Genomic DNA, 21,363 nt, shown 5'->3' with positions numbered 1-21,363 from the left:
CTAGTTATTAATGAACATAACATGGTACCAGGGTGATGAAGATCTGCTGAAAATTGTGAAAAGCGACATGGAGAATTTGAAGCCACCAGAGCGTTTGAATCTCGAGGGAAATGTCAACTACAATTGGCGGATTTTTAAACAACAATTCGAACTCTACATTGCAGCCATCGGATTCGGTACGAAGCCAGACGCAAAGAAGATAGCTTTGCTGCTTACGGTTGCAGGCCCACAGGTGATAGAGGTATTTAATACATTTGTATTTAATCCAGTGGAGAACAGAGAAAAATTAGAAGATGTGCTAAAAAAATTTGATGCACATTGCTCTCCCAAAAAGAATGAGACCTATGAAAGATACATCTTCTGTTCTCGGACACAGCAGCAAAATGAGACTTTTGATAGCTTTATAACTGATCTGAAACTGAAAGCACAGACATGTAATTTCTCTGAGCTCAAAGCATCCCTGATTCGTGACCAGATTGTGTTTGGTATTCATGATAAAAAAGTCAGGGAACGTCTGTTGAGAGAAACCGAACTAAATTTGGAAAATGCGGTGAAAATATGCCAAGCCAGCGAGCTAGCTCGAAAGCACGCGAAGACTTTCAGTGAAATCAATAATGATGCGATTGTAATGAGTGATAATGCTGCTGTTGGTGCTGTGTCCTACAAGGGGAAGAAACGTGGGCAGAACAGAAATAAAAAGCAATCGGAGGATGAAATTTTTAATTGTAAACGCTGTGGTTACAAACACCAGTTAAGACAATGCCCAGCGTTTGGAAAAATGTGCACAAAGTGTAATGGAAAGAATCACTTTGCCAAACAATGCTTTTCAAAAGTTATAACGACGAAAGGGCAACGAGTTAATGTGATTGAGGACACTGATTTAAGTGAGACATTTTTTGTAGGAATGGTGTCATGTGACGATATCAAAAAAGATACAGAAAATGTGCAGCCCTCAGAAATGGACAATGCTGAACATAAAGTCAATGCAGTAAAAGTGGACAAATGGATGATCCCACTGCAGATAAATGGAGCATTAGTTACATTGAAACTGGACACTGGAGCAAAAGCAAACTTAATCAGTATGAGTGACATTAACAATATGAAAGAAAAGCCCAAAATACAGAAAAAGTCAGTACTACTGAAGGACTATAATTGACAGAAAATAGATAGCTTAGGTGTATGCAGACTCAAAGTGACAGTCAAAGACAAAGTGCATCATCTCATGTTTTCTGTTGTGGCTGAAGGACTTGATTCGATACTAGGTGACAAAGCTTGTGAAGACTTAGAACTGGTCAAGAGAGTCTACCGTATAAACTGTGCCATAAGCAGACCAGATGACTCAGGTGATGAAGCAGAGAGCCCATCAAGGATGAAAAGGCCAAAGGGTATCCATGTCTTCAAAAAGCCTAGTTTCTCCAAGAAGAAAGAAAAAGACTTTAAGGTCAAAGAAAAGCACAAAGAGGAAAAACACAAGGAGAAAAAGTCCAAAGATATAACCGCAGCAGATGTTGTTAAGCAGTGGAAAGAGAAAAAGAAAAAGAAGAAGCCTGCACCAGAGCAGGAAGCAGTTCCGGTGGATACTCCTTCTTCCCTCAGGCCAATCTTTGGTGTTCCATTAGCCGAGGCTGCTGAGAGGACTATGCTGTATGATGGGATCCAGCTGCCAGCAGTTTTTCGAGAGTGCATTGACTACATTGAGAGTTATGGCATGAAGAGTGAAGGAAACACTGAAACCCTCTCCAAGCAAAGATCGCAAGGAGACCTCGATCTATACAAGAGCAGATTGATGACAATGCCGCAACTGCATCTTGTCATTCACCGCCAGAACAATCTCATGAAGACACATCAGACTTACCCGTGTTGAGAAGATCCACACGTGAAGTAAAAGAGCCTGACAGACTTAATCTTTGAGTACAATGTAAAGCTTTGAAAATGTGTTGACTGTTTTGAAAATGTTTATGTTTATAGAGCACTAACAAAAGTGTTACTGATATTATCTTTATTGTTTTCTTGAAAGTTGATTGATATTGATTTTGTTAAACCTCAAAGAAAGGGGGATGTAGTGATCAATAACATGTCATTCTATAGTGGACACTAGGTGGAGCCGTAGAGCTGTATATAGCTGCATGTATAAGACTACACTACCCAGCTGTATATATATTAAGACTACATTACCCATGAGGCACTAGGCTACCCACAAGGCAACAGTCAAGATGGCAGCCTGCACACAGGAGCACACATGCTGCATCTCTACAGATACTGTACCTAGAGAACGTGTACTGAATAAATGACTAGCTAGAAGCTAGCTGTGTTCATAATAAGAATGTCTAGTTATTAATGAACATAACATCTGGGTGAAGAAATTCCTCCTCATTTCTGTCCTAAATGGCTTACCCCTTATCCTTAGACTGTGTCCCCTGGTTCTGGACTCCCCGACCATCGGGAACATCCTTCCTGCATCTAGTCTGTCCAGTCCTGTCAGAATTTTATAAGTTTCAATGAGATCACCTCTCATTCTTCTAAACTCCAGCTAGTACAAGCCCAATCGACCCAATCTCTCCTCATACGTCATTCCTGCCATCCCAGGTATCAGCCTGGTGAATCTTCGCTGAACTCCTTCCATGGCAAGAACATCCTTCCTCAGATAAGGTGACCAAAACTGCACACACTACTCAAGATGTGGTCTCAACAAGGCCCTGTACAACTGCAGCAAGACATCCTTGTTCCTGTACTCAAAGCCTCTCGCTACGAAGGCCAACATACCATTTGCCTTCTTAACCGCCTGCTGCACCTGCATGCTTACCTTCAGTGACTGGTGCACAAGGACACCCAGGTCTCGTTGCACTTCCCCTTCTCCCAATCGATTGCCATTTAGATAATAATCTGCCTTCCTGTTTTTGCCACCAAAGTGGACAACCTCACATTTATCCACATCATATTGCATCTGCCATGTTTCTGCCCAATCACCCAACATGTCCAAATCATCCTGGAGTTTCTCGGCATCCTCCTCACAGCACACACGCCTACCCAGCTTTGTATCGTCTGCAAATTTGGAGATATTACATCTAGTTCCCTTGTCTAGATCATTAATATATATTGTGAATAGCTGGGGTCCAAGCACCGATCCCTGTGGTACCCCACTAGTCACTGCCTGCCACTCGGAAAAGGACCCGTTTATTCCAACTCTTTGCTTTCTGTCTGCCAACCAGTTCTCTATCCAAGTCAATACCTTGCCCCCAATCCCATGTGCCTTAACTTTACACGCTAATCTCTTGTGTGGGACCTTATCGAAAGCCTTCTGAAAGTCCAAATACACCACATCCACTGGTTCTCCCTTATCTATTTTACCAGTTACATCCTCAAAAAATTCCAGTAGATTAGTCAAGCACTATTTACCTTTTGTGAATCCATGTTGACTTTGTCCGATCCTGTCACTGTTTTCCAAGTGCTCTGCTATTACATCTTTTATAATGGACTCTAGCATTTTCCCCACTACCGATGTCAGGCTTACCGGTCTGTAATTCCCTGTTTTCTCTCTACCACCTTTTTTGAATAGTGGGGTAACATTAGCTACCCTCCAATCCATGGGTACTGTTCCAGATTCCATCGAATGTTGGAAGATGATCAGCAATGCATCTACAATTTCTAGGGCCGCTTCCTTAAGTGCCCTAGGATGTAGATTATCAGGCCCTGGGGATTTATCGGCCTTCAATCCCATCAATTTCCCTAACACCATTTGCCCTACAAATACTGATTTCTTTCAGTTCCTCCCTTTCATCAGACCCTATGTTCCCCGGTATCTCTGGGAGGTTATTTGTGTCCTCCTTTGTGAAGACAGAACCAAAATACGTATTTAGTTGGTCTGCCATTTCTTTGTTGCCCATTATAAATTCCCCTGATTCTGACTGCAAGGGACCTACGCTTGACTTCACCAATCTTTTTCTCTTCACATATCTATAAAAGCCTTTATAGTCAGTTTTTATGTTCCCTGCAAGCCTACTCTCATATTTTATTTTCCCCTTCTTAAGTAATCCCTTTGTCCTCCTTTGTTGAATCCTAAATTGCTCCCAATCCTCAGGATTTTTGCTTTTTCTGGCCAATTTATATGTCCTCTCCTTGGATCTTATGCTATCCCTAATTTCCCTTGTTAGCCATGGTTGAGTCATCTTTTTTGTTTTATTTTTGTGCCAAACTGGGATGAACATTTTCTGTCATTCATGCATTCGGTCTTTGAATGTTTGCCATTGCCTATCCACCGTCAACCCTTTGAGTGCCATTCCCCAATCAATCCTACCCAACTCGCGCCTCAGACCATCGTAGTTTCCTTTATTTAAATTTAGGACCCTAGTCTCTGAGTCAACTACTTCATTCTCCATCTTAATGAAGAATTCGATCATATTATGATCGCTCCAACCCAAGGGGCCTCGTACAACAAGATTGCTAATTAATCCTTTCTCATTACATAATACCCAGTCTAAGATGGCCTGATCTCTGGTTGGTTCCTCGACATATTGGTCCAGGAAACCATCCCGTAAACACTCCAGGAATTCCTCCTCCACAATATTGTTACTAATTTGGTTAGCCCAGTCTATATGTAGATTAAAGTCACCCATGATGACTACTGTGCCCTTATTACACGCTTCTTTAATTTCCTTTTAAATGCCATCCCCAACCTCCGCCTTACTGTTTGGAGGTCTATATGCCACTCCCACTAACGTTTTCTGCCCCTTGGTATTTCTCAATTCTACCCATACAGATTCCACATCATCAGAGCTAATATCCTTCCTTACAATTGTGTTAATCCCTTCTTTAACCAGTAATGCTACCCCACCTCCCTTTCCTTTTTGCCTATCTTTCCTGAATATCGAATACCCCTGGATGTTACGTTCCCAGCCTTGGCCATCCTTGAGCCACGTTTCCGTAATCCCAACCAAATCATATTCGTTTACCTCTATTTGCGCAGCCAATTCATCCACCTTATTACGGATGCTCCTCGCATTAAGACACAAAGCCTTCAGGCTTATTTTTTTAACGCTCTTAGACCTATTAGAATTATTATTTACTGTGGCCATGTTTGATTTAAACCGTTGATTTCTCTGACTGCCACTTTTGTTTTTCCCCTTCCTTTCTTTTGCTTTTATCCTTGTTTCCCTTTCCTCTGTCCCCCTGCTCAGGTTCCCAACCCCCTGCCATCTTAGTTTAAACCCTCCCCCAGAGCACTAGCAAACACTCCCCCTAGGACATCGGTTCCAGCCCTGCCCAGGTACAAACCGTCCGGTTTGAACTGGTCCCACCTCCCCCAGAACTGGTTCCAATGTCCCAGGAACTTGAATCCCTCCCCCTGGCACCATTCCTCTAGCCATGTATTCATCTGAAATATCCTTCTATTTCTACTCTGACTAGCACGTGGCACTGGTAGCAATCCTGAGATTACTACCTTTGAGGTCCTATTTTTTAATTTACCTCCTACTGGGGTGGGACGCGGGTCTGATATTCCCCGTCTTCAGTTGAATATCAATTTCTGTCGCATTGTAGGAACTCAGTGAAGGCCGTATCTTCCCATGGAGAGGAGGAGAAAGGAACTCTCCACTGACCTCTTGGCAGGTGACACGGGGCTAGGCACAGTGTGTTGGCGATGACTTGAGATTAGGCTGCCAGCCGCTGCCCTCTTGAATGCAGGCGGTGTGTAACAGGTGATCCCTGGCATGAGAGGGCTGTCCTATGAGGAGAGATCGAGTAGATTGGGCCGAGACTCTCTGGAGTTTAGAAGAATGAGAGGTGACCTCATTGAAACATACCAGATTCTGAGGGGGATTGACAGGGTAGATGCTGAGAGGATGTTTCCCCCTGGCTGGAGAGTCTAGGACCAGGGGTCACAGTCTCAGGATAAGGGGTCGGCCATTTAAGACTGAGATGAGGAGGAATTTCTTCACTCGGAGGGTTGTGAATCTTTGGAATTCTCTGCCCTGGAGGGCTGTGGATGTTGAATCGTTGAGTATATTCAAGGCTGAGATCGATAGATTTTTGGACTCTAGGGGAATCGAGGGATATGGGGATCAGGCGGGAAAGTGGAGTTGAGGTCGAAGATCAGCCATGATCTTATTGAATGCCAGAGCAGGCTCGAGGGGCCGAATGGCCGACTCCTGCTCCTAATTCTTACGTTCTTACATTCTTATGAACAAATTGAGAGCATAAAAAAGCTAAAACTGCAGGTGTTTTGTGGCCACTCCCTCAGCACTGCACTGGGAGAGTCAGCCTGGATTATGTTCTCAAGTCTCTGGAGTGGTACGGCTTGAGCCATGCCCTGCTGACTCGGGCAACAGTGCTGCTACTGAGCCACGGGGTGACACCTAAACCCTTCCCATTGACTCTCCACTCTGCTTTGCCCAGGTGATGCTTAACGCAAAAACCAGTAAAGACACAAATCTACCCCAATGCCCCCAAAGGTTTACCAGAAACAGCAGTATCAGAGGCCGTTCCAGAATCGAGGGCGTGAGGCCCTCACCAGTTTGTACCATCTTCAGACAAGTCAGCAGCTCAGGTAAGTATCGTTCCAATAAGAATCACAGTGACATATTTAGCTATGAGGAAAGATTGGATCATAGAAACATAGATGATAGGAGCAGGAGTAGGCCATTCGGCTCTTCGAGCCTGCTCCGCCATTCAACGATCGGCTGGGGTTATTTTCTGTGGAACAGAGGAGGCTGAGGGGAGATTTAACTGAGGTGTATAAAATTATGAGGGGCCTAGATAGAGTGGATAGGAAGGACCTATTTCCCTTAGCAGAGAGGTCAATAACCAGGGGTCATCGATTTAAAGTAATTGGTAGAAGGATTAGAGGGGAGTTGAGGAGAACTTTTTTCACCCAGAGGGTGGTGGGGGTCTGGAACTCACTGCCTGAAAGGGTGGTCGAGGCAGAAACCCTCATCACATTTAAAAAGTACTTGGATATGCACTTGAAGTGCCGTAACCTACAGGGCTACGGACCAAGAGCTGGAAAGTGGGATTAGGCTGGAGAGCTCTTTGTCGGCCGGCACAGACACGATGGGCCGAATGGCCTTCTGTGCCATAAATTTCTGTGATTGTATGATTTACATAATTACATAAGAATTAGGAGCAGGAGTCGACCATTCGGCCCCTCGAGCCTGCTCCGCCATTCAATAAGATCATGGCTGATCTTCTACCTCAACTCCACTTTCCTGCACTATCCCCATATCCCTTGATTCCCTTAATATTCAAAAATCTATCGATCTCAGTCTTGAATATACTCAACGACTGAGCCTCCACAGCCCTCTGGGGTAGAGAATTCCAAAGATTCACCATCCTCTGAGTGAAGAAATTTCTCATCTCAGTCCTAAATGGCCGACCCCTTATTCTGAGACTGTGACCCCTGGTTCTAGATTCCCCGGCCAGGGGAAACATCCTCCCTGCATCTACCCTGTCAAGCCCTGTAAGAATTTTGTATGTTTCAATGAGATCACCTCTCATTCTTCTAAACTCTAGAGAATATAGGCCGAGTCTACTCAATCTCTCCTCATAGGACAATCCCTCCATCCCAGGAACCAGTCTGGTGAACCTTCGTTGCACTCCCTCTATGGCAAGTATATCCTTCCTTAGGTAAGGAGACCAAAACTGTACCCAATACTCCAGGTGTGGTCTCACCAGGGCCCTATATAATTGCAGTAAGACGTCTTTACTCTTATACTCAAATCCTCTTGTAATAAAGGCCAACATACCATTTGCTTTCCTAATTGCTTGCTGTACCTGCATGTTAACTTTCAGTGATTCGTGTACAAGACACCCAGGTCCCTCTGAACACCAACATTTCCTAATCTCTCACCATTTAAAAAATACTCTGCTTTTCTATTTTTTCTACCAAAGTGGATAACTTCACATTTCTCCACATTATATTCCATTTGCCATGTTCTTGCCCACTCACTTAGCCTGTCTATATCCCCTTGAAGCCTCCTTGCATCCTCCTCACAACTTACATTCCCACCCAGCTTTGTATCATCATCAAACTTGGATATAATACATTTGGACCCCTCATCCAAATCGTTAATATATTTTACATTTGGAATTTACGTTTTTAGTGCCTAATTGCACTGATTCTCACAATTTTGTTTTGAAGTCACGAGGCAGAGGTTCGACAGTACACCCTGGGCGGAGACGTTGACGAGATGAGAAGCGCAGAGGTCACGGAAAAGCTTTGCCTGGACCTGCTGCTGAGTAACCGTAAGCTGGTGAGACGCCGACCGTTTGTTTGCTACGTCAATGCTCCGTTAGTTTCAATTGCATGTTTAGTGAATTTTCTTCAATTTCATTTAACAGGAAGAAGAGAACAGGAGGCTGCTCCTACACGATGCCGACCTTGAGAAACGGGTTGGTGGTCCCTCTCTTTTTTTTTTCGTTTCCGGCAATTAACTAGCTGCACTGAACGCTGTTTTCATGTGATGAAAGAGATTGGGTCAATTGGGCTTGTACTCACTGGAGTTTAGAAGAATGAGAGGGGATCTCATTGAAACTTATAAAATTCTGACAGGACTAGGCAGACTAGATGCAGGAAGGATGTTCCTGATGGTCGGGGAGTCCAGAACCAGGGGTCACAGTCTAAGGATAAGGGGTAGGCCATTTAGGACAGAGATGAGGAGGAATTTCTTCACCCAGAGAGTGGTGAACCTGTGGAATTCTCTACCACAGAAGGCAGTAGAGGCCAATACATTAAATATATTCAAGAAGGAGTTGGATATATTTCTTAAGGCTAAAGGGATCAAGGGGTATGGGGAGAAAGCAGGGACAGGGTACTGAATTTGGATGATCAGCCATGATCGCATTGAATGGCGGAGCAGGCTCGAAGACAAGCTACCACTAGGCAAACAGCTTGTCACGACTGAGCACAGAGGGAAGAAACCACAGAACTTAAATACAAGCAAAAACAGGTGAAACCAATGAACCTGGGAAAAGGCAGTTAAGTAAACTAGTAATAATTTAGCAAAAGGAAACAAACAAGTGAAGGTGCCATCTAGGGGTTACTGAGGGAACTAACCGGCATCCTCACAACCGAGGCCCCATCTGCTCTCTCAGGTGGATGTGAAAGATCCCATGGGCACTGTTTCGAAGAAGAGCAGGGGCGTTCTCCCCAGTGTCCTGGTGATTATTTATCCCTCAATCAATATCACTAAAACAGATTATTTGGTCATTATCGCATTGCTGTTTGTGGGAGCTTGCTGTGCACAAATTGGCTGCCGCGTTTCCTACATTACAACAGTGACTACACTTCAAAAAGTACTTAATTGGCTGTGTGGCACGGTGGCATAGTGGTTAGCACTGTTGCCTCACAGCGCCAGGGACCCGGGTTCAAATCTGGCCTCGGGCGACTGTCTGTGTGGAGTTTGCACATTCTCCCCGTGTTTGCGTGGGTTTCCTCCGGGTGCTTCGGTTTCCTCCCACAGTCCAAAGATGTGCAGGTTAGGTTGATTTGGCTATGATAAATTGACCCTTAGTGTTAGGGGATTAAATACATGGGGTTATGGGGATAGGGTGGGATATGTGTCGGTGCAGGCTCGATGGGCCGAAATGGCCTCTATCTGCACTGTAGATTCTGTGATTCTGTGATTCTGTGAAAGCGCTTTGGGACGTCCTGTGCTCGTGAAAGGCCCTGCAGAAATACAAGTCTTTCTATTGTGCTCACAGAGGGCAACCTCCTCCGCACCCTCTCAAGGGCCTTCACATCCTTCCTAAAGTGTGGTGACCAGAACTGGACGCAATACTCCAGTTGTGGCCTAACCAGCGCTTTATAAAGGTTCAGCATAACTTCTCCACTTTTGTACTCAGTACCTCTTATTTATAATCTTGTTGTGCACATTTTGGCTGCCATGAATCCTAGCAGGACAATAGTGACTGCTCGGCGAACGTAATTAATTGAGATGCTTTGGGACGTCGTGAGGTCATAAAAGGGCGCTATAGAAATGCGAGTTCTTCCTTTCTGTTCACTGCGCGATCAAGGCCGCTGGCATCTGCCACCTGGATTTACTTCTGGCCTTACAACGGGACATTCATGCCGCAGCACCGAGCGCGGCTGCTAACCAATGTGGGCACAGATTAGAAGTAACAGGATTAGACTTTTGAAAGCTTTGGCAGGAGATAAACATGCTCACAAACTGGCCCGTCGAGGCTTTAACACCTTTGAAAAATTAGAAAGTAGCATTAGCATGTGCATCGACAACGGTTCATATTCAAGAAGGAGTTAGATATATTTCTTAAGGCTAAAGGGATCAAGGGATATGGGGAGAAAGCAGGGACAGGGTACTGAATTTGGATGATCAGCCATGATCTCATTAAATGGCAGAACAAGCTCGAGGGGCCGAATGGCCTACTCCTGCTCCTATCTTCTATGTTTCTGGGTATAATTGAAACTATGTGTTCAAAAGTATTCATAAACTGGAATTGGCTGAACTCCCAAAATGAATTCTCCACCTTCTAAATTGCCCCCAAGTATCCCATTATTCTGTACCTACTACAAGCGACTCTTTGTATTATTTGCTAATCCTGGTATTAGAAATTAGAAAAAAACAGAATTACATAACTCTTCCCCTGTTTTGCATTTCAGCTGTCTGAAATTAGTAAGAAACTATTCTCGTGGGAGAGTAATTATTCCAAGCACCGCAAAGCTGTTGCTAAGCTGGAGGTAAGGACACTTGGGCCTTTGACTTATAAGGGCCTTTGCAGTTGTGCAATGTGCCTGCAGGCGGGGTGAGTCTTCCTGTCAAAAAATAAATAGTAGAAAATGACAGAAAACAACAGAAAATGCTGGTTAACTCACTGCACATAAGAACATAAGAACATAAGAAGTAGGAGCAGGAGTAGGCCATACGGCCCCTCGGGCCTGCTCCGCCATTCAATAGGATCATGGCTGATCCAAATCTAGACTCACGTCCACTTCCCTGCCCGCTCCCCGTAACCCCTAATTCCCTTATCTGCTAGGAAACTGTCTATCTCCATTTTAAATTTATTTAATGTTGCAGCTTCCGCAGCTCTCTGGGGTAGCAAATTCCATAGATTTACTACCCTCTGAGTGAAGAAGTTTCTCCTCATCTCAGTTTTGAGTTATTCAGTTATTCTAAGATTATGCCCCCTAGTTCTAGTCTCACCCATCAGTGGAAACATCCTCCCCGCATCCACCCGATCAAGCCCCCTCACAATCTTATATGTTTCGATAAGATCGCCTCTCATTCTTCTGAACTCCAATGAGTAGAGGCCCAACCTACTCAACCTTTCCTCATACGTCAACCCCCTCATCTCCGGAATCAACCGAGTGAACCTTCTCTGAACCGCCTCGAGAGCAAGTATATCTTTTCATAAATATGGAACCCAACCCCCCACCTCCCCACCCCCCCCCCCCACACCCCCAGTCCCATCTGCTGCTATTCCTGAGGCAGACATTAAGGGTCATGTCAGAACAGACTGGAGTGACTGACTAGGCCATCATGTTTTTTCACTCTCTTCTGTAGGGATGCGGGGTGGGGGTTGGGGTGGGTGTGGGGAGTGACAAGCCTCTGTGACCTTCAACCCCTAAGGGCGTGACTGGGATCAGAGACTTGGCATGTGGAGAATTATATTCGCGATGCTGTATTGCGAAGACATGTCACCGTGCGGTTTTAAATCCATTCCCGGCACACTCTGCAATGATAGCCCAACATTTTCAATTTGAAAAGGCTTTTATTTCTGATCAGTGGAGTAGGCTGACCTCAGTATTCTATTGTGACCATAACTCTGCCTGGAGAATAATCTTAAAATGATATGGAAAATCTGAAGTGGCATTCCCACCTTGATGGGATTCCTCACTGCTGGTTTTCCAACATAATGAATCATTTGTGGCAAAGAATCTGAAGAATTCTCCGTGGCATTTTATAATTCTATGCAGTCAGTGTCGACTTCCTGCTGTTTAATTACTTTCGAAGATTAAGGGGTGAATTTCAGGCGATTTGCACTATGAGGCACGGTCAACTTTTTGCACTCGCAAATCCAACACAAGTTGAGGCCGGTCCGGGGACCGTTCCCGCAGTTTCCCCAGAGACGGCCGGCCTCCTGCTGCCTGAATTTCCCGCTCTGTGTCTGCCGGCCAGGCAGCGACTCCCGCAGCGTTCGGGAGGGAGTCCGACCTTGCAGACGTGAATGAGGCCCGGGAGCCAAGATCTCTCTCTGGGGCCTTGGCCTGTGAGCTTCCCCACCACCACCACACACCGCACCCGCCCCAAGTTAAAATCGAGGCCGTATTTTAAGGATTTCATGGGTTTTGGAAGAATAAAAGATACCGAACTCTGCAGTTTGATAAAACAATTTGCTTCCATACAGATTGAACGCCAGGATATCGAAGAAGAAATCGAATCAAAGGATCAACGGATTGGAGAGGTAAGAGGGATTGCAGTCGAGTGCTTCAGGGCATAAGCAGTTTTCTTTGGGAATGACAGTAAAACCTGTGGAAAGATGTGCCACGATATCTGTAATATAAATAGACGGAACAAATGAAGGACAGAGACAGGATGAGTTGTGAGTCAAGGTGCTTGTTCACTAGGCCAGAGTGAACTGAGCATGCTCATACTAAACCATGTGACAAACCATGTGATAATACATTACACTGCTCTCCCCTTAAAAAAATGCACATATTCCCCCCTCGAATACAACAAAACTCTGGTCCCACCTTTCCCAGCATCACATGTACCATAAAACACAAACTCCCGGCTTTTGTTCTTTTAAATCAACTACAAATGCTACATATGAACCACAAATCCAGTTTAATAACAGGTTGGCGGAGCCTTCCTGATCTCCTTACTAAAGGTTTTGGTGTTGAACCAATTTTCAGGCTGTTTTGTTCTGTTTCCGAACTCAAAGATGATCCTGTTTCTATCTCGGATTTGTTTGAACCTGGTCCTTCCGTTTCTGAAGTCTGAACGGAGTTAAACTCGGGGGAGAAATTCGGTGGAGCCGCAAATGGGGCGCCAAGCTCGCCTGGGCGCCGGAATCAGCGCAGCGATCGGAGCAGCAGCGATCGCCGGAAATTCAGCTTGAACGCCCCAAGAGGGACACGGGGCGAGGCTCGAGGTGCTCCGCATCCCTCTTAGGGCGCTGAAACTGAATATCACAGCGCAACGTGCCGCAGCGCCACACGCTGCGGCACGGCGCGCTGCGGTACTGCAGGCCTTCCTCCCATTCTTAAGGGGGAGGGGCCTGCACCAGCGCGATGAGCGATCGCGAGTGCCGGCAAAAGAGCCCGGCACCGAGGAGAAGTACCGGGCTCTCAGAAAACAGCCGGCAATGGGGAGATCAGGAGGCTGGGGACGGAGGTGCTGGCAGGCGGCCGCCGAAAAAAACGGCCGCTCCGCACCTCCACCTTAATTTGCGCCACTGCCGCCACAGGTAGGCCCCGTGAACCGGGCGCGATTAGCGAGCGGCGCTACAGAGGCGTTCGCTGCCAAATATCGCGATCGGGGCGGTAGCGTGGCGCTGCGCACACTGATGATGTCATCGGTGGTGGCGCAGCGCAACAGGCTAACGCCGCCATTAGCGCCCCAGCTAAATATCGCGGGAGGCGTGGCCAGTGGCACTAAAGCCACTGAGTGCCCTCTTTAGGCGCTAACTGGTGGCGCAGCCCACCGAATTTCTCCCCCATGTATGTGTTCATGGTCAAGTGGTTCAAGATCACGTCTTGGTTCATCTCTAGCAGAGATCATTTGATCTACATGAACGCTTCGGATGTTGTCACCAATTTCAACCAAATATCTCTTGGTTCCACCAACCTCTACTGTGGTTCCTTTATCCCACGTGTGTGAACTCGACTTTTCAGGGGGACAGAGAACACCAACAACATACTGTTCCACGGAAGCTCAACGTAAACTCGAGGAACAGCACCTCATCTTCCGATTAGGCACTCTGCAGCCTTCCGGTCTCAATATTGAGTTCAACAATTTCAGATCATAACCTCGGCCCCTATTTCATTTTCACTTATATTTTTCCACTCCTTTCCTTCCCCCCCCCTTTCCTTTTGTTTCTCTCTCACACCTGGCAGCTATCTTTTGCCCTGCCAGTACACTTTACACCTAATCACAGCCTATTACCATCTCGTCTAGCTTCTAATCTCTTTTACTTCTTTTGGTTCTTTTATTCTTTTGTCCGATCGCAGCCCTGCCTTCGATCTAGTTCCTTTCTCTCCAGTTTTGAAGAAGGGTCAAACCCGAAACGTCAACTCAAATTTCTCTCCACGGATGTTGCCTGACTTGCTGAGTTTTTCCAGCATTTTCTGTTGTTACACCAACACACTCGTTTTGTTTGAAATTGTTCTTTCTGAGTGCTGTCATAGTAACGTTTCTGACATTTCTGAAGATCAGCCATGATTTTATTGAATGGTGGAGCAGGCTCGAGGGGCCGTGTGGCGGAGCAGGCTTGAGGGGCCGTGTGGCGGAGCGGGCTCGAGGGGCTGAATGGCGGAGCAGGCTCGAGGGGCCGTGTGGCCATATCCTGCTCCTAATTCTTATGTTCTTATGTTTCTGACTCAACCGTTTCTGTTCAACTCTTGAGGCCAAATTTGGTTGAACAAGACTCAATCGTGTTCTCAATCTCCTCTTCATCAAGAGTTCTGCTGGGGTATATCCGGTTGTAGTGTGCGGAGTAGTTCTGTACTTCAGCAAGAAATTTGCCAAATGTTGCTTCATGCTGAGTCCTGAACAACCTGCAACACTTGCTTTTTGAGAGCTTCTTTCACTATTCTGACTGACCTTTCGGCTGCTCCGTTTGAAGCTGGGTGATACGGTGGAACAAGAGTGTGTTTGATACCGTTCCATTTCATGAACTCTTGGAATAGAGCAGAATGGAACTGAGGGCCATTGTCAGAAGCAAGCTCTTCAGGTAAACCATGACATGCGAAGATAGACTTCAACTCATCTATGGTACGTTCAGTTGGAGTGTTTGAACCCATGTTTCACTTCAATCCACTTTGAGTGACTATCTACAAGTACCAGGAAATAATCATTTGCTTTCTCCCAGAAGTCTACACGTTCTCTCTGGAAAGGTCTACTTGGCCATGACCAGGGTTGTAGTGGAGTTTTTGGTGGTTTGTTTCTGCAATTTTGGCAAACGCTGCATTTGCTGACAAGTGATTGAAGATCCCTGTCCAATCCAGGCCAGTAAACAAAACTTCTTGCAATTGATTTCATACTGACGATCCCTGGATGTTCAGTATGAAGCTCGGCCAGAATTCTATCTCTCAAAGAAGTAGGTACCACCACTCTGTTTCCCCACTTGATATAACCTTGCTCACAAGACAATTCAGTACGACGGTTATGGAATGGTTTCAACTCTGTGTCCAGACACTGATCAGTCCATCCATTCAAGGTGTTTTCATTCACGCTTTTCAGTACTGAGCCCTTTTGAGTCTCATCTGCAATCTCAGTTGCATTCAAGGGAAAGTCTTTTGTCAATTGCACCTAGCGTGAAAATCTCACCTTCACTCCCAACACACGAGTCCTCATGTGGCAACCTGGACAAGGCATCTGCGAGTGTGTTTTGCTTTGAAGTGCGATATTCAATCGTGTCGTCATATTGTGACAACAACACTGCCCAACGTTGCATTCTTGATGTGGCCATTGCAGGGATGGCCGGTTTGGGCTCCAATATTGCTCAGAGCGGTTTGTGATCGGTTATCAGGGTAAACTTTCTGCCGATCAGGAACTATTGGAATTTCTTGATTCCAAACACTATGGCGAGTGCTTCCTTTTCAATTTGCGCGTAGTTTCTTTCACTCTTTGTGAGGGTTCGCGATGCAAATGCAATTGGTTTCTCTTGGCCGTCATCCATTACGTGGCTTATGACAGCTCTCACACTGTTACTGGAAGCATCACACGCTAACTTAAGTTCACGCTCTGTGTCGTAGTGCACAAGTAGAGCATCGCTAGAGAGACTTCTCTTACAAGCGTCGTAAGCTTCCTGTTGCGCTTTTGTCCACTTCCACTGGACATCCTTCTTGAGGAGCTCGTGCAATGGAGCTAACATGGTCGCTAACTCGGGTAAGAAACGTGCATAGTACTGGACCAGTCCAAGGAAAGATCTTAACTCAGATACGTTCTGTGGCTTTGGAGCATTGATGACAGCATCAACCTTTTCCTTCACTGGTTGCAAGCCATTTGCATCAACTTTCAGACCAAGGTACACAACCTTAGGCTCACAAATGTACATTCGCTCCTTTTCAATTTGACATTGTGGGAATTCAACCTTTGAAGCACTAAATCTAACACTTCTAGATTTTCTTCCTCGCTGCTTGTTGCGATCAGCAGATCGTCTTGATTGCATAAGCAATTTGGAACTCCTTGCAAAATCTTATCCTTCATAGCCTGGAAGATTTTGTGGAAGACTTTACACCATGGGGCAGCTCGGTGTATGAGTACAGTCTCTTGTGTGTGTTGATAGACTCTCTTTGTCAACACTTGGGAGAAGCACTGAGAGTAGCAAGGGCACAGAATGTACTCTGGGTGGGGGACTTCAATGTCCATCACCAAGAGTGGCTCGGTAGCACCACTACTGACCGAGCTGGCCGAGTCCTGAAGGACATAGCTGCCAGTCTGGGCCTGCGACAGGTGGTGAGAGAACCAGCACGAGGGAAAAACCTACTTGACCTCGTCCTCACCAATCTACCTGTCGCAGATGCATCTGTCCATAACAGCATTGGTAGCAGTGATCACCGCACAGTCATTGTGGAGATGAAGTCCCATCTTCACACTGAGGACACCCTCCATCGTGTTGTGTGGCACTACCACCGTGCTAAATGGGATAGATTCAGAACAGATCTAGCAGCTCAAACTGGGCATCCATGAGGTGCTGTGGGCCATCAGCAGCAGCAGAATTATATTCCACCACAATCTGTAACCTCACTGTACCATTACCATCAAGCCAGGGGACCAACCCTGGTTCAATATGGAGAGTAGACGAGCATGCCGGGAGCAGCACCAGGCGTACCTAAAAATGTGGTGCCAACCTGGGAAAGCTGCAACACAGGATTACATGCATGATAAACAGCAGAGGCAGCATGCTATAGACAGAGCAAAGTCATCCCACAATCAGCGGATCAGATCAAAGCTCTGCAGTCCTGCTACATCCAGTCGTGAATGGTGGTGGACCATTAACCAACTGACGGGAGGAGGAGGCTCCATGAATATCCCCATCCTCAATGATGGTGGAGCCCAGCACGTGTGTGCAAAAGACAAGGCTGAAGCATTTGCAACCATCTTCAGCCAGAAGTGCCGAGTGGATGATCCATATCGGCCTCTTCCTGAGGTCCCCACCATCACAGAAGCCGGTCTTCAGCCAATTTGATTCACTCCACGTGATATCAAGAAACGGCTGAGCGCACTGGATACAGCAAAGGCTATGGGCCCCGACAACACCCCGGCTGTCGTGCTGAAAACTTGTGTTCCAGAGCTAGCCGTGCCTCTAGCCAAGCTGTTCCAGTACAGCTACAACATTGGCATCTATCCGACAATGTGGAAAACTGCCCAGGTATGTTCTGTCCACAAAAAGCAGGACAAATCCAACCCGGCCAATTACCGCCCCATCAGTCTACTCTCAATCATCAGCAAAGTGATGGATGGTGTCGTCGACAGTGCTATCAAGTGACACGTACTCACCAATAATCTGCTCACTGACGCCAAGACCACTCAGCTCCTGACCTCATTACAGCCCTGGTCCAAACATTGACAAAGGAACTGAATTCCAGAGGTGAGGTGAGAGTGACTGCCCTTGACATCAAGGCAGCATTTGACCGAGTGTGGCATCAAGGAGCCCTAGTAAAACTGAAGTCAATGGGAATCAGGGGGAAAATGATCCACTGGCTGGAGTCATACCTAGCACGAAGGAGAATGATTGTGGTGGTTGAAGATCAATCATCACAGCCCCAGGACATCGCTGCAGGAGTTCCTCAGGGCAGTGTCCTAGGCCCAACCATCTTCAGCTGCTTCATCAATGACCTTTCCTCCAACATAAGGTCAGAAATGGGAATGTTTGCTGATGACTGCACAGTGTTCAGCGCCATTTGCAACTCCTCAGATAATGAAGCAGTCCATGCCCGCATGCAACAAGACCTGGACGATGTTCAGGCTTGGGCAGATAATTGGCAGGTAACATTCGCGTCACCGAAGTGCCAGGCAATGACTATCTCCAACAAGCGAGAGTCTAACCACCTCCCCTTGACATTCAACGGCATTACCATCACTTGTAGAAAAGGGTGGGGGTATAATGGGGTTATTGTCTCTGGCCAGTCAGAAGTATCTGAGCTGCTCCAGAGCCCCGTGCGGGTTCAAATCGCTCCCCTTTTCTGGTTCTGACCGCCGGACTTATTTCAGTAGCGATGTAGACAAAACGAGACTTGTGGTTGGGTGCAAAGAAGACCAGTATTTATTGAAATAAAGAATAAATTGAAAATAATGATGAATACAGCACACCTATACTTAATACAGCACACCTTTGCTCAATACAACACACCTTTGCTTAATACAGCACACCTTTGCTCAATACAGCACACCTTTGCTCAATACAACACACCTTTGCTTAATACAGCACACCTTTGCTTAATACAGCACACCTTTGCTTAATACAGCACACCTTTGCTTAATACAGCACACCTTTGCTTAATACAGCACACTTTTACTTAATACAGCACACCTTTGCTCAATACAACACACCTTTGCTTAATACAGCACACCTTTGCTCAATACAACACACCTTTGCTTAATACAGCACACCTTTGCTTAATACAGCACACTTTTACTTAATATAGCACACCTTTGCTCAATACAACACACCTTTGCTTAATACAGCACACCTTTGCTCAATACAACACACCTTTGCTTAATACAGCACACCTTTGCTTAATACAGCACACCTTTGCTCAATACAACACACCTTTGCTTAATACAGCACACCTTTGCTTAATACAGCACACCTTTGCTTAATACAGCACACCTTTGCTTAATACGGCACACTTTTGCTTAATGGGAGGAGAAACGGACACATCGCGGGAAAATTGACTAAAATTACAATTTAACAAAATCCCCCTTTAACTCCCACCCCTAATACCTATCTAGGTTGCCTTGTAAAGGGCCAGAAAGTTTTATGCTCACCAATAAACGCCTGCTCCACGCTCCTGCGGTCTGTCTTGGATTCTTCACCGCCCCGAAGTAGAGATACCCCAGTAATTCAAAAGTAACTGCTGATATTCCACTTCTTTGGGCGGGCTGTTGAGCTGTTCCCCTTGTAGGCAGGGCACGGAGGTGAGGCGGCAGAGAGAGAGAATGGCTTCCTGAGGGGCTATCTTTATACCCCATTGGGAGCCGTTGTCTTCGCGCCCAAATCTGGATGTATCTGGGCTATACAGAAGGGATCGATCTGTCCCCATTGACTGTAATGGGTTTGAATGTGTTACCCATTCGTTTTAACTGGTTTGCGACCAGTTTGAAATGTCCCACTGAATCCTTAAGTGTTCAGTCAACAGCAATCAAGTGCTTTGTAAGCAATCCATTGTCCTGCGGTCACCGCCCAACCGCAACTGATTGACAGCTTTAAGTACTTAAGCCCTTGAGTCAACATTGTAGAGGGCCTATAAACAAACAACCCTTTGTCCTGTGAGTGAAACTTCCTAAACTGCAGTTGATTGACAGTTTCAAGTACTTCAACAAATTCGCACAGGCTGGTATTTTTTCAAATCCTTTGTCAGCCAGTGATGGGAGATATTCAGGCAGGCTGTCTGTCTTCTGCCACGAGGTCTGACAGCCATTTTGATACCCTGGGTTTTTAAGGTATATTCCACCCAGGTTTTCTTTAATCAAAAAATAATCTTCGGGGGCTATAGAAATTTTCCGAAATTCTTGCGAACCTTACACACTGAATCCCCCACCATCAACATACTGGGGCTCACCATTGACCAGAAACTTAACTGGACCAGCTACATAAATACTATGACAACAAGAGCAGGTCAGAGGCTGGGTATTCTGTGGTGAGTGTCTCACCACCTGACTCCCCAAAGCCTTTCCACCATCTACAAGGCACAAGTCAGGAGTGTGATGGAATACTCTCCACTTGCCTGGATGAGTGCAGCTCCAACAACACTCAATAAGCTCGACACCATCCAGGACAAAGCAGCCCGCTTGATTGGCACCCCATCCACCACCTTAAACATTCACTCCCTCCACCACCGGCGTACCGTGGCTGCAGTGTGTACCATCTACAAGATGCACTGCAGCAACTCGCCAAGGCTTCTTCGGCAGCACCTCCCAAACCCACAACCTCTTCCGCCTAGAATGACAAGGGCAGCAGGCGCATGGGAACACCACCATCTCCAAGTTCCCCTCCAAGTCACACACCATCCTGACTTGGAAATATATCGGCCGATCCTTCATCGTCGCTGGGTCAAAATCCTGGAACTCCCTCCCTAACAGCACTGTGGGAGTACCTTCACCACACAGACTGCAGCGGTTCAAGAAGGCGGCTCACCACCACCTTCTCGAGGGGCAACTAGGGATGGGCAATAAATGCCGGCCTTGCCAGCGACGCCCACATCCCGTGAACGAATAAAAAAAAACATTCAGCTGAGTGTAAGCATGCGATAGGTCAAGCTTAGAGAAAACCTTTGACCCAGAGAGTGCTGCATACAAATTTTGTGATGTAGGTAATGGGTACTGCTCATCATCAACTGCTTGGTTGATAGTAACTTTGTCGTCACCGCACAAGCGTACAGTTTGTCTGCTTTGGGCACTCCCACAATCAGGGTGGCCCATTCACTTTGGTCAGTTTTTACTAGCACTCCGTTCTCTGAGTTTCTCCAGCTCTTCCTCCACCTGACTTTTCAACGCATAGGGGACCGGCCTTGCCTTACAATAGACAGGCTTCGCGCTGGACTTGATGCGGATATGTGCGTCACACCCAGTGATGCCCTCATATCTGTCTGTGAACATGCTTTTGTACTTGTTCAGCATTGTGTCGAGTCGCTTCTTTGAAGCATCTACACTGAAGATGTTTTTCCAATCTAGTTTTAACTTTCTCAACCAGTCTTTGCCCATGAGGCCTTAAAAAACATCTCCATCCGCTCAATGTAAGAATGGAATGGTTCGCGTGCTCGGTCATACAGGCCGAGGCTTCCGATGAATCCCGTAGGCGTGGCCATGATTGTCCCGATCCCGTCAAACGGTGACTCAGCACGCTCCCTGTGTACCTGTGAGAATCAGCGCCGCTGTTGCTGTGTATACACACACGCGAAGGCCAAGCACAGACGATTCTTGCATCAGCATTAACAGTAAAACATCGCAAAAAAATTCAGTTTAGGTG

General features: G+C 46.3%; 1 protein-coding gene across 1 annotated transcript in view; it reads left to right on the top strand.

The window, feature by feature from the left end:
• LOC147117895 (uncharacterized) overlaps positions 1–21,363 on the top strand; it is a 76,408-nt gene that overhangs the window by 28,351 nt on the left and 26,694 nt on the right. The window contains exons 3-6 of the mRNA XM_085987154.1: positions 8,132–8,243; positions 8,332–8,382; positions 10,610–10,687; positions 12,355–12,411. Coding sequence (XP_085843280.1) covers positions 8,132–8,243; positions 8,332–8,382; positions 10,610–10,687; positions 12,355–12,411 — 298 coding nt within the window. The remainder of the gene's footprint in view (positions 1–8,131; positions 8,244–8,331; positions 8,383–10,609; positions 10,688–12,354; positions 12,412–21,363) is intronic.

This window comes from Somniosus microcephalus, chromosome 5 (assembly GCF_052327205.1).
Source record: "Somniosus microcephalus isolate GS21.2 chromosome 5, FLI_Smic_1.0, whole genome shotgun sequence".
Taxonomy (NCBI): Eukaryota; Metazoa; Chordata; class Chondrichthyes; order Squaliformes; family Somniosidae; genus Somniosus; species Somniosus microcephalus.
The sequence above is the reverse complement of the archived record's forward strand: the minus strand, read 5'-3'. Positions and strand labels throughout refer to the sequence as shown.